This window comes from Xyrauchen texanus, chromosome 41 (genome assembly GCF_025860055.1).
Source record: "Xyrauchen texanus isolate HMW12.3.18 chromosome 41, RBS_HiC_50CHRs, whole genome shotgun sequence".
NCBI lineage: Eukaryota > Metazoa > Chordata > Actinopteri > Cypriniformes > Catostomidae > Xyrauchen > Xyrauchen texanus.
In genome coordinates this window covers 72009-86250 of record NC_068316.1, presented here as the reverse complement: position 1 = coordinate 86250, position 14242 = coordinate 72009, and the positions used below count along the sequence as shown (strand labels likewise).

Below are 14242 nucleotides of genomic sequence, written 5' to 3'. Positions count from 1 at the left end.
CTTTATCGCTAGATGATCTGCCACTTGTTGATCGTGCTCATCGCGCTTTGCGAAATCGGCCCGGGGATGATGAACCACCGCGGGCTTTCGTTCTTTGGCTACACTACACTCACGAAATGGTAGAAATTTTGCAGAAGGCGGCCAAGATGCAGCAAGTCACTTTCAAGGGGCAAAGAATCAACATATTCCCGGATTACCCTCCAGCAATTGTAAAACGCCACGCGCTTTTCATACGAGCAAGGGAACTGCTGAGGGACAAACTTGGTGTCAAGTACGGTCTACAGTATCCAGCAAAATTAAGGATCTCATTCAATGGCAAGGAACATTATTTCACGGATCCAGATAAGGCCGTCATGTTCGCAGAAAACTGCTTTGGATCCGGGTGATTGTTTTAAAGATGTCACGCATCTGAGATAGGCCTAAGTGCCAACAATACAACACTTTGAGTGTAATTATTTTGTTATGATAAGTGTAAAATTTCCATAACCACGACCCGTTACGTATCCGTTCCTTTCTTTCCTTTTGATTTTTCTATATATTCTGAGATGTTCTTCTGAAATTCTCTACTGTGGATCGGTGTTGATTATTGTTTGAAGGTCAACGAATAAGATATTTATGTTAGAAATGACATTTTTCACTCATCACTGTTCTGATTCTAATTTGTTAATTTTCAGTTTACCTTGTCTCGCGCCGCTGGTTCTAATTGTCGGTCAGATGACGAGGTTGTTATTTAAGTTGGTGGGAGGGGACCTGTTTAAGATACTTCAAAGTGTTAATATGTGTGGTGATAACGATATATTAAGTCCCTAATGATGCAGAGTAATGCTGTAACATCAGGTAACAGACAAGGGCTTGTTTTTGCTTCATGGAATGTGAAAGGTCTAAATCACCCTGTTAAAAGTAGTAAAGTACTATCACACTTGAAATCACTCGCTGCAGATGTAATATTTTTGCAGGAAACACACTTAAATCTGGATTCCAAGGATAATTTGAAATGCAGGTGGATAGGAAATATATATCAGTCCAATTTCTCGGTTAAAGCTCGTGAGGTAGCTATTCTAATATGAAAAGGTGTGCCATTTAAACTTGAAACCCTAAAAACAGATAAAGAGGGTCGGTGTATTATCTTGTCTGGTGAGATACATTACTTTAGTGAATGTCTACGCCCCGAATTATGACGACCCAGATTTTTTCAAGAAAGTGTTGGCTCTTATCCCAAATATGTCTCAAACTAATCTCATCATGGGGGGACTTTAATTTTGCCCTAGATGTGTATTTGGACAGGTCATCTTCTAAAAGAGCCCCTCACTGTAATTCAAGGAACTTTTTAAATGCATTTATTAATAACTCTAATTTAGTGGATATATGGTGACTTTTTCACCCCACTGAGAGAGATTATACCTTTCACTCACAAGTTCATAATGTATATACACGCATTGATTACTTTCTGGTAGAAAACTAATTAATTTCCAATGTCTTGAATAATAAGATCCATGATATACTAATTTCAGATCATGCTCCTGTCACATTTGAACTTCTCCTTAATCTTCACGTCCTGTATGGAGAATGGATCCTCGACTTGCCAATGATCCTAAATTTTACAAGTTCATGCTTACACAATTGGAAATATTTTTGGAGAAAAATGACACCCTGAAGTTTCACCAGGACTACTTTGGGATACACTGAAAGCCTTTTTAAGAGGATGTGTTATCTCATATCAGGGGTCCAGAAATAAACTGCATAAAGCAAAACCTTTAGAGTTAGGGAAACAAATTCATCAATTAGATAAGGAAAATGCACAAAATCCCTCATTAGAAACTTACAAATAAATTCTACAGTTAAGATATGAGTACAATAATATAGTTTCAGATAAATTAAGTAAATCATTCCTCTTCATTAAACAGAAATGTTTTGAATTCGGAGAAAAGCCACATAAATTGCTTGCGAGGCAGTTACGTAAATTAGAAAGTGATAAGATCAAGACAAAGCATGGAGCACAATGTATTTCATCCAAGGATATAAACAACTGCTTTATGGAATTCTATTCAATTCTATACTCCTCAGACCCCTGTATTGACTTACAAGCAATGGATAAGTTTCTAAATAAATGTAACCTTCCCTCTCTTACTCAGGATGAGCGTGATTCCCTTAATAAGGATATATCTTTAGGAGAGTTAAAAGGGACAATAGATTCCTTAAAGAGTGGTAAAAATCCAGGCCCAGATGGCTTGCCCTCTGAATTATATCTAATTTTGTGATTCCCTCTCCCCTTACCTGCTCAGAACATTTGAGGAGGCATCAGTAAATGGACTGCCACTGAGATTCAATGAAGCAATCATAACTGTTATTCCCAAAAAAGGTAAAAATACAGAGGAGGTTGAAGGATACAGACCGATTTCTCTTCTTAATGTCGATCAGAAAATACTGTCAAAAACACTCGCAAATAGACTTGGTAGATTAATCAGTGGTCTAATTCATCCCGATCAGAACGGTTTTATTCCAGGCAGAAATGTCTCACAAAATACTAGGCGTCTTTTTAATATAATGCACCACCCCAAAACTATTCAAGACAATCTGGTGATAATCTCTCTCGATTTGACCGAGTGGAATGGCACTATCTTTTCGCAGTGTTAGAAAAATTTGATATAGGTGATACATTTATAGATTGGATTAAGATTTTGTATAAAAGTCCTACAGCACAGGTATTAACCAATAATACTTTGTCTGGTCCCTTTAATCTTCAAAGAGGGACCAGGCAAGGTTGTCCCCTTTCTCCTCTTTAATTTGCGTTGACTGTGGAACCTCTTGCTCAATCCATTCGTTCTGACCCTTCTATTCACGGCTTTAACACCTTAAATGCAGCCAATAAAATATCTTTATATGCAGATGATATTCTGCTATATATTACCAAACCCCATGTGTGTGTGCCGGTTATTCTGGACACTATAAATGTTTTCGGGAGTTTTTCGGGGTTTAAAATTAACCTAAATAAAAGTGAGCTTATGCCTATTGGACTAAAAGATTTGTCTGCGATACAATCTTCTCCATTTAAAGTTTCGATGGAAAAATTTACTTATCTTGGAATTGTTGTTACCATTAAATATTCCTCGCTCTTAAAGGCCAACTTTACCCCAGGGTTTCCCGCAGCACTTTGAAACTAAGGCGGCCGCCTAAGCAACACACACCTGCCGCCTTAACTACGTCGTCAAAAAAATATATATGAGCGATATTCGCCGTGTTACTCTGTCCTGTTTTCTCCCTTTCCATCTTTAATATGTGATAAGCCTTCGTGTTCGCTTCAGTCTTGTTATCAGCGCGTTCTTCCGCAGTGGCGCCGAGCGTGTGTGTGTGTGTGTGTGTGTGTTCATCTGAGCCTCATTGGTCTGTCACTGCTCATCAATGTCAGAATATTTGAGATGACCAATCAAATCAAAGTAGGCGGGCTTTATGTTCACAGCGCGAATTTTAGCAGAGCGACTCGACGCGCTTCAGTTTACGGTCGGTCAAGTGCGAGATAAGATGTAAGTTGCTAAACTAAACATTTGCTATTTGACTGTTTTTTTAGGTCATAAATGTTAAACGAATCACAAAAATAATCAGGCAAATTAATAAACTTTTGTCTATTTTCGCCATTTTGAACTGAAAATAGACCACTATGTGACGTGACTGATGTAATGTAGCCTAATAATTAATTTACTGTCATTGTGAGGGAACAAGACACATTAACAAGGGTACCCGCAGGATCTTAAAAGCATTGAAAAATAATCTCAAATTAAGGCCTTAAAAGCCTTGGATTTCGTTACAAAGGTATTATATATTTTTTGCCTTTACTAGGATTAAGTTCATACCATAACAAAATTAACTGTTACTAATGCAGGCTAATTAAAAATTCATGCAACGTTGAGTGCATCCCGCGCTCCACGTCATAGCAGAAAGCGCGAAAGCGTGCGCACCGTTACTATGGTTACTAGGCAAGTGAATTGCAGAACAAGATAGTAGCCAAGCGTAGTTTGTCGTCTGAAGTGGGAACGTTTCAGTTTAATGCCAGAATTCAATAATTTAAACCCCAAATCAGAGCTTTTCTGTTAAAAGAACATGTTTTCTACCCGGTCTTTTCAATAGTATCTGGCAATCATGCGCGCGCGCTCTCTAACGCAAGAAGCGCGGATGATCTGAAAACACAGACGAGCTGGAGTTCAGCAATCTTCATTTGAGATTGTCAACTTAAATTGAAGTGTCATTCAGTCGGCCTGTGTTCTGTCACGAGCACGCTTGCGCTGTTTGTCGCGAACAAAATGCAGGCTGATATCCCAGCAGTGTTTTTAATGTTGATGCAATGTTTCCCGAATATCCACACGATTTCAAATGTGACATTGATTTTTTACAACAGTTAAAAAACAAAACGGTAACATTAAGTGATTTACTACATTTAAAACAGTATAGTCAGGCTTATTGCTCTATTTTGCAATGAAATCTGTGGCTTTGAACGAATCGTGAGATTCAATAAATGACTCGATGACTCACACATAAAGACAATGAGTTACCGCCACCTACTGGCGATTTTAATATACTTTTATATAATATTTTTTATTATATAAAAGTATATTATTTATATATATTTATATTTATATAATACTTTTATTAATATTAAACGATTTTAACATTGCCTATTTATTGAACATTGTTTTATTTAAGGCATTATTTATTTTTTAAAGGTATTACAAAGGTAAAAAATGAAATGGGAAAATTGATTAAAGGGAGCAAATATTGTCCCTTAATGGAAAAGGTGTGACTGCAGTCTAAGTGGAAGAGGGTACGGAACTCTAAAAAATTGGAGAACCACGGAACTAAGGAAAAGGGATATGTAGAATTGCACAAGTGCCAAATACACCCCTCACTTTAACTAACACATTTTCTGCGGGAAACCCTGTACCCCTTTAATTTCCAAATTGCAAGCGAATATTCAATTCTGGAGAGCACTTCCGATTTCTCTGTTTGGCAGAATAAACGCAATTAAAATTATATTTTTACCACAGATATTATATCTTTTCCAGAATGTTCCAATCTTTCTGCCTAAATCCTTCTTTAGACAGTTGGATTCAACAGAATTAAGAAGGCACATCTCTGTAAACCTAAACAAGAGGGAGGTCTGGCACTCCCACACTTTCGTCTTTATTACTGGGCTTCTCACATCAGACAAATTTCAATGTGGTTGGATGATCATAGTGCTCCTCCAGATTGGCTCCAAATAATTTGTGATCAGTGTTATCCCTATAATCCGGGAGCAGTGATTCTCTCTGCTGTAACTCTGAATCCTTCTATCTTTAATAGTAATATAATAATTGGAAATATACGTTGGATCTGGAAACAGATAAAAGAACATTTCAAGATAAAGTCCCTTTCATTTCTAACTCCTATTAATAGGAATCCATCATTTACGCCATCAAGATTAGATGGGACCTTTATGCAATGGGAAGAATTGGGTATACGTACTATAGGAGATCTTTTCTATGATGGGGTTCTGGCATCTTTTAGTCAACTGCAACAGAAATTTTAATTTCCACAGAGTCATTTTTTTAGATTTCTGCAGATTAGGAATTATATACGTGCTCATACATCTTCATTGGATACTACATCACCCTCAATTATTGATAAATGTCTTGATCAGTGTAAAGGAAGTAAAAAGTCATTATCGATTATATAAAACTTGCTGCAATCCTTTAACTCTCCCTCTACAAGATTTCTTAAGGAGGACTGGGAGAAAGAACTGGAGTTTAAAAGATATTAATGAACATTCTATTCCAGACACTGCCTTATTCAGTTTAAGGTCATTCACAGACTGCATTATTCAAAAAAGAAACTGCATAGAATTTTCCAAAGTGTTTCGCCTCTTTGTGACAAATGTAGTTCAGTAGATGCTGATTTAGCCCATAGTTTTGTTTTTTGTTTCAAGATACAGAGTTATTGGAATGGAATTTTTGATGTGCTTTCAGAAATGTTTAGGGTGCAAATGCAGCCGGACCCGGCACTCATCATTCTGGGACTTTCTGAACATATGGATCCATTGTCAGGAGCACAGCACAAACTGCTTGCATCTAGTTTAATTACGGCCAAGAAGTTACTCCTGTTGTTCTGGAAGAAAAAGGAGGCTCCTACTGTCAAGTTATGGCTTGGAGAGATGTCTTCTACTTTACATTTGGAACAAATTAGATACTGTTTGAAGGGAAAATTTGAGTTTTCAAAAAAGTGTTTCTCCCCCTTTTGCTGTTCTTTTTCCTTTCTCCCCACTTTTTCAATATCACACTCATTCCTTCAACACACAAGAACACACAGCATCATTTCACATCCACACACAAACTCTCCTTTTTTCTATTCTGGAGAGTCACAAACTGAGAGTTTTTAAAAGCCTCACAGTAACCTGCAACACCTGTGCTCACTAATTATCTCCCCACACACCAAATTAACCCGTTAGTGAATTAGTGAAATCCCCAAAACCAACAGGAGGGGAGAAAGAGTGAGAAAATGTCTTCTAACACAAAACATTACATTATTGTCCATTGCATGTTTTTACACTGATCATTTTATGGTGTTGCAGACGACTTGGATCTTGGGATTTTCCCACTTCCGACTTGAATAATGCTGCCTTCAAGTGGACCTGGGAAGCTCGCTCATTCCTCTGAGTTGGGCATCCGTTAGTACGACATGACACGCATTAAAGTGGGAAACTAAATTAGAAGCTGAACTCAACAAATACACAATGAGCGGCGGCAAAAGCTTGTTTTCTGTTGTACTGGTGAATAAACATCACTCATACACAACTTGTTGATAATGAATGATATCTAACAACTAATTAGTTAATTTGCTTAAAACAAACCACAAATGGTGAGTCACTAGTTCACTGTCATATACAACTAAATAATATTTTGTAATAAAGTGCAGAAGTTGAAATAATTTAGCAAAATCATTAATTTCCATCATCTTTCCTGTCGACACGCCCCTTCCAAAGTCCCAACTCGGCATTCAGGCATAATCTAGAATTCCGAGTTTCCCACTCGTAAGTACGACATCGCTGGTCATTCATGTGCTCGGAACTAAATAATTACGATACTTCCGATTCCACTTTGGCACAGTTTCGACTTGTGAACTCGGGGAAAAATGTATCAACACCGACGTCAGCAAGTAGCGTCATTTGACGTCATTTCCAAGATGGCGCGACCTCCAAGCATAATCCGGAGCGGGTTTAACAATAAAAACAAACTTTTGAGTATTTTAACTGCAGGAAATGTCTGTATATGCAATATACAATAAATATACAAGAGGGTGCTAAGAAGAATGCTAGCTAGCATCTGGAAGACTGTGCATGTGTTTATGAATTTGGCATGTGTTCATGTGACCGTGACGTGTGATTGACCGAAACGAGGTCAGAAGTGAGAAACTTCAACTCAGATGTTCAGCATTCATTTCTCACATTAGATTGATTGATCAGGTCTGGACTCCACTGCACATCTGAGTGATGTCACTTCCTGATGCACTTCTTCTGATCTGAAAGTGGGAGCCTGAAACCTGCAAATTTCCAAGTGATAATGAAGTTTTCTTCATTTCACAACATCAGTAAAATGTTAAGCAGATGAAATTGACACATAAATTTGTCCTGATTCCTCTGTTTATTTCACTGAACCATCGGTCACTATGATATATCTTAATACTTTTATCCCTACGGTTGTTGTATTCACATGTTACAATGGCTGCTTCTGGAAGATAAGGCATCTTCCTCTGCCCAGTCAGTCAAGAGTCACTTTCATATATACAACCTCTGGAATATGAATGACATTTCTCGTTTAGAGGTCATGCGGGAATAGGACCCATTGGGAATTAGCAGTTATTCAGCTCTGGCAAATTCCCAGATTGAGAAGTTTAAACATCACCGGAAAGATAACGTTTTCTGCTATATGTGAACAAAACAGTAATAGTAGTTTTTGTTTTTTTATTAAACGTGCAAGGGCATCTAAGCATTTTCACTAGTAGACTACAAACTTGTTAAATGAGAGACGGACATCTCTGGATTCACATGTTCGATAAAGAGTCGCTTCACACAATCCTATAAAGCAAAGATCATTAAGTTCATATCAAACAGTTCTTCTTGCAGCCGCTGGACAGTCGTGTTCATCTCTTCTTTCAGAGCGGCTTCAGCCTGTTTTTTCTGAGCAGTCGTGTCACTCGTTTCTGTCACGATCCCTTGTTGTCTGCCCCGTGTTTTCTGTTTCACTCAGCACGTCACACTCCATGTCACGTTCCTTGTGATCCGGCCCGTGTTTTCACCAGTCGTTGTCTAAGAAAACTACACTTCCCATCTTTCCTTGCCCTCACCACCTGCCAGCACTCACTCATTGTTTTCACCTGCTTATCGTTTAGTTCCATCACCTCGTGTATTTAAACCCTGTTTGATTTCCTTTCCCTTGTCGATCGTTCAATGTTCACGTTTCATGTTGTTGCTTCCTGGCCGTTGTCGGCTGTGTCATTCGTGTTTGTGTCAACCCATGTTCACCGGTGTATTAGTTTAGTTTAGTTTCGTTTCTCCCATCGTGGACTTTTCTTTGTTCCAGAGTCTGTTTATTTTTGTCCTTTACAATAAAACCGCGTTTGGATCCGCACCTCTCGGCTGTCTTGTCCTGCTTCCACACCAGTCGTAACAGTTTCTCTCAGACATGATGTTTCTTTTTCCATTCGGCCACCAGCTGATTTTTATTCTGCATTCTACCGAAAGGAGAGTGTTTGTGCCGTTTAAAATCAGGTAGAACAGACCAAGAATAAAATAAAATGTTAAGAATTGAAAACAAAATAAAATTGACTCAAGCTGTGTCCCAAATGACACACTATGCACTTACAAAATGTAGTATGCTCTCAGCCGTGTAGTGTATCAGTTTTTAAAGTGCAGAATCGTCCTAATTGGAACATTTAAAGTTTTTTCACTCCACAGAAGCGTTCGCCATTTAACAGCTGACGGAAGTGATGTTTCAAACTCAAGCGTTGTGTTGCCGCTAGATTTACTGAACTATCCACCCTCAGTTCAACACTTATACCTCAATAATATACAGTAGCGCTTCTAGCTTGTTTGGTGCCCTTGCGAAACCCGCTTCAACACTGGGGTTGGGGGCTGTTGGGTGTTGGGGGGTTGCCACCACCTCTTGGTTTCAAAACTCTCTTCTATTGACAAATTCATCCAGATCTGACAAGAGCCCTTAAAGTGATAGTTGTGAAATGTATTTTAACAATCTAAACGTTTGTTTTATTCAGTTTTCCCACTAATCACTAGAATGGTCATAACATATAAACAATAGATTATATTTCTAATCTGTCTGCTGCTCTATATTGCCCACAAAATTATGTTTATTTCACACACTCTATGTTTTCCTCTAGCTTGTAATTAAAATGGAGTTGTCTGATGAAGTATGGAGGCCGGAGAAGATTTGTGTGAAATCTTATTGATAAAGGATAATTAGCCTTAAATCATAATACATATATGTATATCATGTGTGTGATGTGATATGAATATGAATATAATATGAATTTGGATATGAATACCATATTCTGGCACAGAATTGCATTTTTTGAATTTTGGACTCAGGCTGGAAAGGGTTAATTCACCACAAATATTCAAGCAGATGATGCAATTTGAAAACTCATTTTATTTAAAATAGAAACTTTTCTCAATTGTTCTCAGACTTTTGGACTCCACTGTACGACTGTAAGTAGAACTTCTTAATATATTGTTACATTTACTCACTATATTATATGTACTATATGTTTGACTTCCCTAATTTGACTTCATGATCTTGTTTCATAATGTCTCTGCAGGTGTTTTCATGCTTCATTGAATGAAGATTATTTATAAAATGTGAGATAATGTCCTGATCTAACTAATGACACAAATAATATCAATAAATCAACTTTTAAACAAAGACAGGAAACTTCAATAATGTAATATTTTATTAGTTTATTGAATTTTGACAAGAGAAATCTGAAAGACAAAAGCACACATATACTTGTGTGAATAGAAGTCACTGTTAGTCTCCATGTGAGACATGAGTGAGAAGAGCAGAAGAGAATCCAGAGGATCTACTCAGAACACTGATCTCTCCTCACTTCTCCAGTGACTGACAGCTGCTCTTTCTGTTTGGCCTCACAGCTCACTGTGACCGCCTTCATCCACTCGTCCTGAGAGAGAGTCAGACTGCTGCTCCAGCTGTACAGACCGCCCTTCTCCAGGACCCCAGCACTGCTCTTCTCAGACCTGCTGCTCCCGTCCACCTTCCAGCTCAGGCTCCAGTCTGAGGGGAAGCCCTTGTTGGCCACACACATCAGTGTTGCTGTGTTCTTTGTGGAAATCTCTTCACTGGAGGGCGGCAGGACACTCACTTTAGGACGAGTGATGCCTGACAAATACACAATAGACAACTTCAAAAGAAGAAAAGATTTCTTTCTCCAGATTGAAACTAAATCAATTACATTAGTCAATTATATATTTTGAAGATCTTTAAAGATATCATTGAAAACTTTCAACATTAAACTGCAAGTTTGTTTCTTCATGTTGATCTGTTCAATCATATAAAGAACAATTTATTTCCCCAAAGACTCTGAATGACCAAAATGATGAAATGATGAATAAAGTTCACATATCTTTATATGTTTGCAGTTTGACTTACACAAAAGTTCAAGAATATTTTCCTTCATAAATTTCTCTTTCTACATTCAGAAATAACTATGAAAAGACATTGCCCAACCTCAAGAGAATAGAAAAGAAAATTCTGTACAATGATGAACTTTTAACAGTTCATTTGGTGAAAGAATTCCTCCAGTAAAACTTTATATGTTACATATTACATTAAGAAACATTTCATATTGAAGGAGCATTTTTATGAACTCTTGATAATGTTCGTCATTTAAACACAGAGTCATTTAACATCTCCAAAAACTGAATAACATCTCACTTCTGTACCAGCAACAAATTCACATGTGCTGACAAAGTGTAAATTAAGTGTCTTTAAAGTTCACCTTCATTTCTGGAAAAACAGCCAAATTATTCAATCTGTCTAATCAGATATTATTAATAAATAATGAAATATAAATCAAAAAAGTGAGAGAAATCACTGAACTCATATGTGTGTCAATTCAACATAAAACTGACACATTCCACATTATAAAAACACATAAAACATTAAAATGATGATTTGATGATTTACTTACTGCCAACATCCAGTCTGGTGCCGCTGCCGAAAGTCCACCACAGTGATACAAACTAATAGAACAGCTGCACAAAAACCTCTGAGCGCTTCACTAACTGCACTTTAAACACATGATCACAAACACATCTTTACACAACACACATTCAAACATGATTCATTTCATATTGTCATCAACTACTGTTTCAAAAATACAATAAAAACATTCATATTACATTCATAATTATATACAACATGTTTATTACAATGTAATAACTCCTCTATAACACATTTGATTTAGTTTGATCTACTGAATGCTCATGAGATTTCCACAATGAACAAAAATCATTCGAATTTCATCCAATTGTAATTAATAACTAAAAGATAAAGATTGAAATGTACGAATGTAATTTGACATGTAATTGTTTCTTATTTCTGCTGTTCTCCTGTAACGCTCACATTTTCTGCTGAGAGGAAACAGTTTTGAATGTCCCGCCCCTCTGATTAAAGCACAATATCAGACTGTCTGTTAGTCAGGACTGTCAAACCAACATCACTGTTCCTTCAGTTCTCACTCATTCACAGTAAAGATGACAGCACACGCTCTCATTATCTGCTCTCTACTGCTTTTCATTGCTGGTGAGAATCTGTTTCAGTGCATTTCACTAATATAAACTCAATTTAACTGTAGAAAGTTTTTTATTGTTATTTCAAGTGTCAAAAAGCTCTTGTGAAATAATATTTTATTTTATTTTCTGTTTCAGAGTGTAATGGACAGTACACGGTCACTCAGAGTCCCTCAATAACAGCTCAACCAGGACAACAAGTTCAAATAAACTGTAAAACCAGCAGTGATGTCTACTGGGAGAGTACTGATTATAGTAGTAGTGATGGACACTACTTGAGCTGGTACTTACAGAAACCTGGAGAAGCTCCTAAACTCCTCATATATCGAACCAACACCCTTCAGTCTGGAACTTCATCTAGATTCAGTGGCAGTGGATCTAATAGTGATTTCACTCTGACCATCAGTGGAGTCCAGACTGAAGATGCAGGACATTATTACTGTCAGAGTTATCACAGTGGTGGTGTGTTCACACAGTGATAAAGAGTCGTACAAAAACCTCCTTCAGTGAAAGAGGAACTACTGATACAGAAACAGTTTCTCTGAATGTTTCATTATAAATTGACATGGACACAAAGTTTTAGATTTTGATATTTCACACTCAACACTACATATGAAACTGGACGACACATTTTATTATAAAGGTCAATTCAGTCATTTTTGGTTGATGTTTTACTGGCTGATATGACACTAGTCTTAAACTTTACTGACACCTATCCATGTGAATACAGCATCATGCAAACATAAAACATTTGTTTTCACAGATGTCATATTTGAATGTAATTCATCACTTTAAACAATAGATTCAGAAATGAATGAAAGTGGATGAGGATGTGCTGCTGTCACTGATATTCTGTGTTGAATCATAGGAGATGTTCCAGTATACACAAGTCCAGATGTTTATTTTAGGAGTTATAACTTTCATTATATGACTTATATGATAGTCGTAGAATGAACATAGACTGTTTGCACAATGTTATCAAGCTTATCAAGTCAGATTTGAATCTCTTTAGTTCGATTACTTCAGCATTCAAACTGTGTATGTTGATAAATAACTCGTCAGTCTCTGTGATTTTGACAATCTTGGAAGCTGGTCTGGGATAAATTGGCCAAATTATTATTATTATTATTTGTTTTGTTTTATATTGACAGCAGAATGTTGTTGTGATGACATCACAATCAGCCCAGTTTGCAGTCACCCCCACTTCTAAACTCGTTCTGGTGCCGGCGGTTCCCGCTGTTTTCAAAAACGATTAACGACTCAATAGAGCAGAAGTGAAACTGGTGTGTTCCAGTTCAGATCATTTAACCAATCAAACAGTGAATCTGAGAGTGTGAAAATCACATTTGCATTGTCAGTGTGGAATGATTGTGTTTCTCTCAGAATAGATCAGATCTGTCTCCAGTGACCATGTTCAAACCACAAGAGGATTCATTTAGTTTTACCAGTAAATGCATCTGTTCAACTATTAACGTTAAAAACTTTTTTAGATTTCTTGATAAAATATTACATCTAATTTTCTCTGTTAGTAGAAAGACACTTTAAACAGTGAATTTGTTTTTGTCACAAATGTTTGTTGTTCAGAAACTTTATTATTATTTTTGTGTAATGAAACTTTAATCCTGAAGGAAACTGCTGCATCACTGCAATAACACTCACACACACACACACACACACACACACACACACACACACACACACACACACACACACACACAGAATGAAGAACATTTAGTTTTTAGTCCCTGCTTCTGACCTTTGACCTCATTCATCATGTTGACCCGTAACAATTTGACCGTTTCATATATTGATGCAGCTCACTCTCATATCTAATTGTGCCATTTGAATCTCCAGAGACCTGTAACATCAGACAAAGACAAAATGTTCAATTGTTCAGATGCAAACTCACATCATAAATAACATCGAACTTTTGTTTTTTGCATTATCTGACGTGATCTTTAAACTAATTTACATTTAGACTCTTTGCATTGGCGGCACTATGGAAGCAAATCTGTCTCACCAGATTTTGAAATTAAAAAGCCATTGAATTTCTAGCACTGAATTTTTCAACATTGAAACTATGAATGTGAATTTGGCTTCTGAATTCAACTCTTCAAAATTTCAATAACTAATTTTTACTTTTATTTTTCAATGTTTTTCAAAAATTCAGAAACAAAAATTCACATTTAAAAATTCAAATCATTTATATTCAAGTTGCTCAAATTCAGATGGCAAAATTCTGTGTTAAATTCAGATTAAACATCCGGGACACCGAGGATAAGCAATCGATTCTGTATGAAATCGAACCATGTGACAGGATATCGCCGTTGCTTGAAATTACAGGAATGGCGTCAGCTATGACAACAAACCCAAACGATGGTGCTTCGTGAGTGTATT

General features: G+C 36.9%; 3 gene segments (V, D, J or C); 1 reads left to right on the top strand and 2 right to left on the bottom strand.

Moving 5' to 3' along the window:
• LOC127634590 (immunoglobulin kappa variable 4-1-like) overlaps positions 1 to 12579 on the top strand; it is a 37288-nt gene extending 24709 nt beyond the window's left edge. Inside the window, 1 exon segment of the V gene segment in view lies at positions 11984 to 12579. Within this exon segment, the coding sequence occupies positions 11984 to 12324 (341 nt within the window).
• LOC127634596 (immunoglobulin kappa constant-like) overlaps positions 1 to 14242 on the bottom strand; it is an 82302-nt gene that overhangs the window by 15382 nt on the left and 52678 nt on the right.
• Positions 9985 to 14242, bottom strand: part of LOC127634599 (immunoglobulin kappa constant-like) — a 49247-nt gene continuing 44989 nt past the window's right edge. Inside the window, 1 exon segment of the C gene segment in view lies at positions 9985 to 10433. Within this exon segment, the coding sequence occupies positions 10117 to 10359 (243 nt within the window).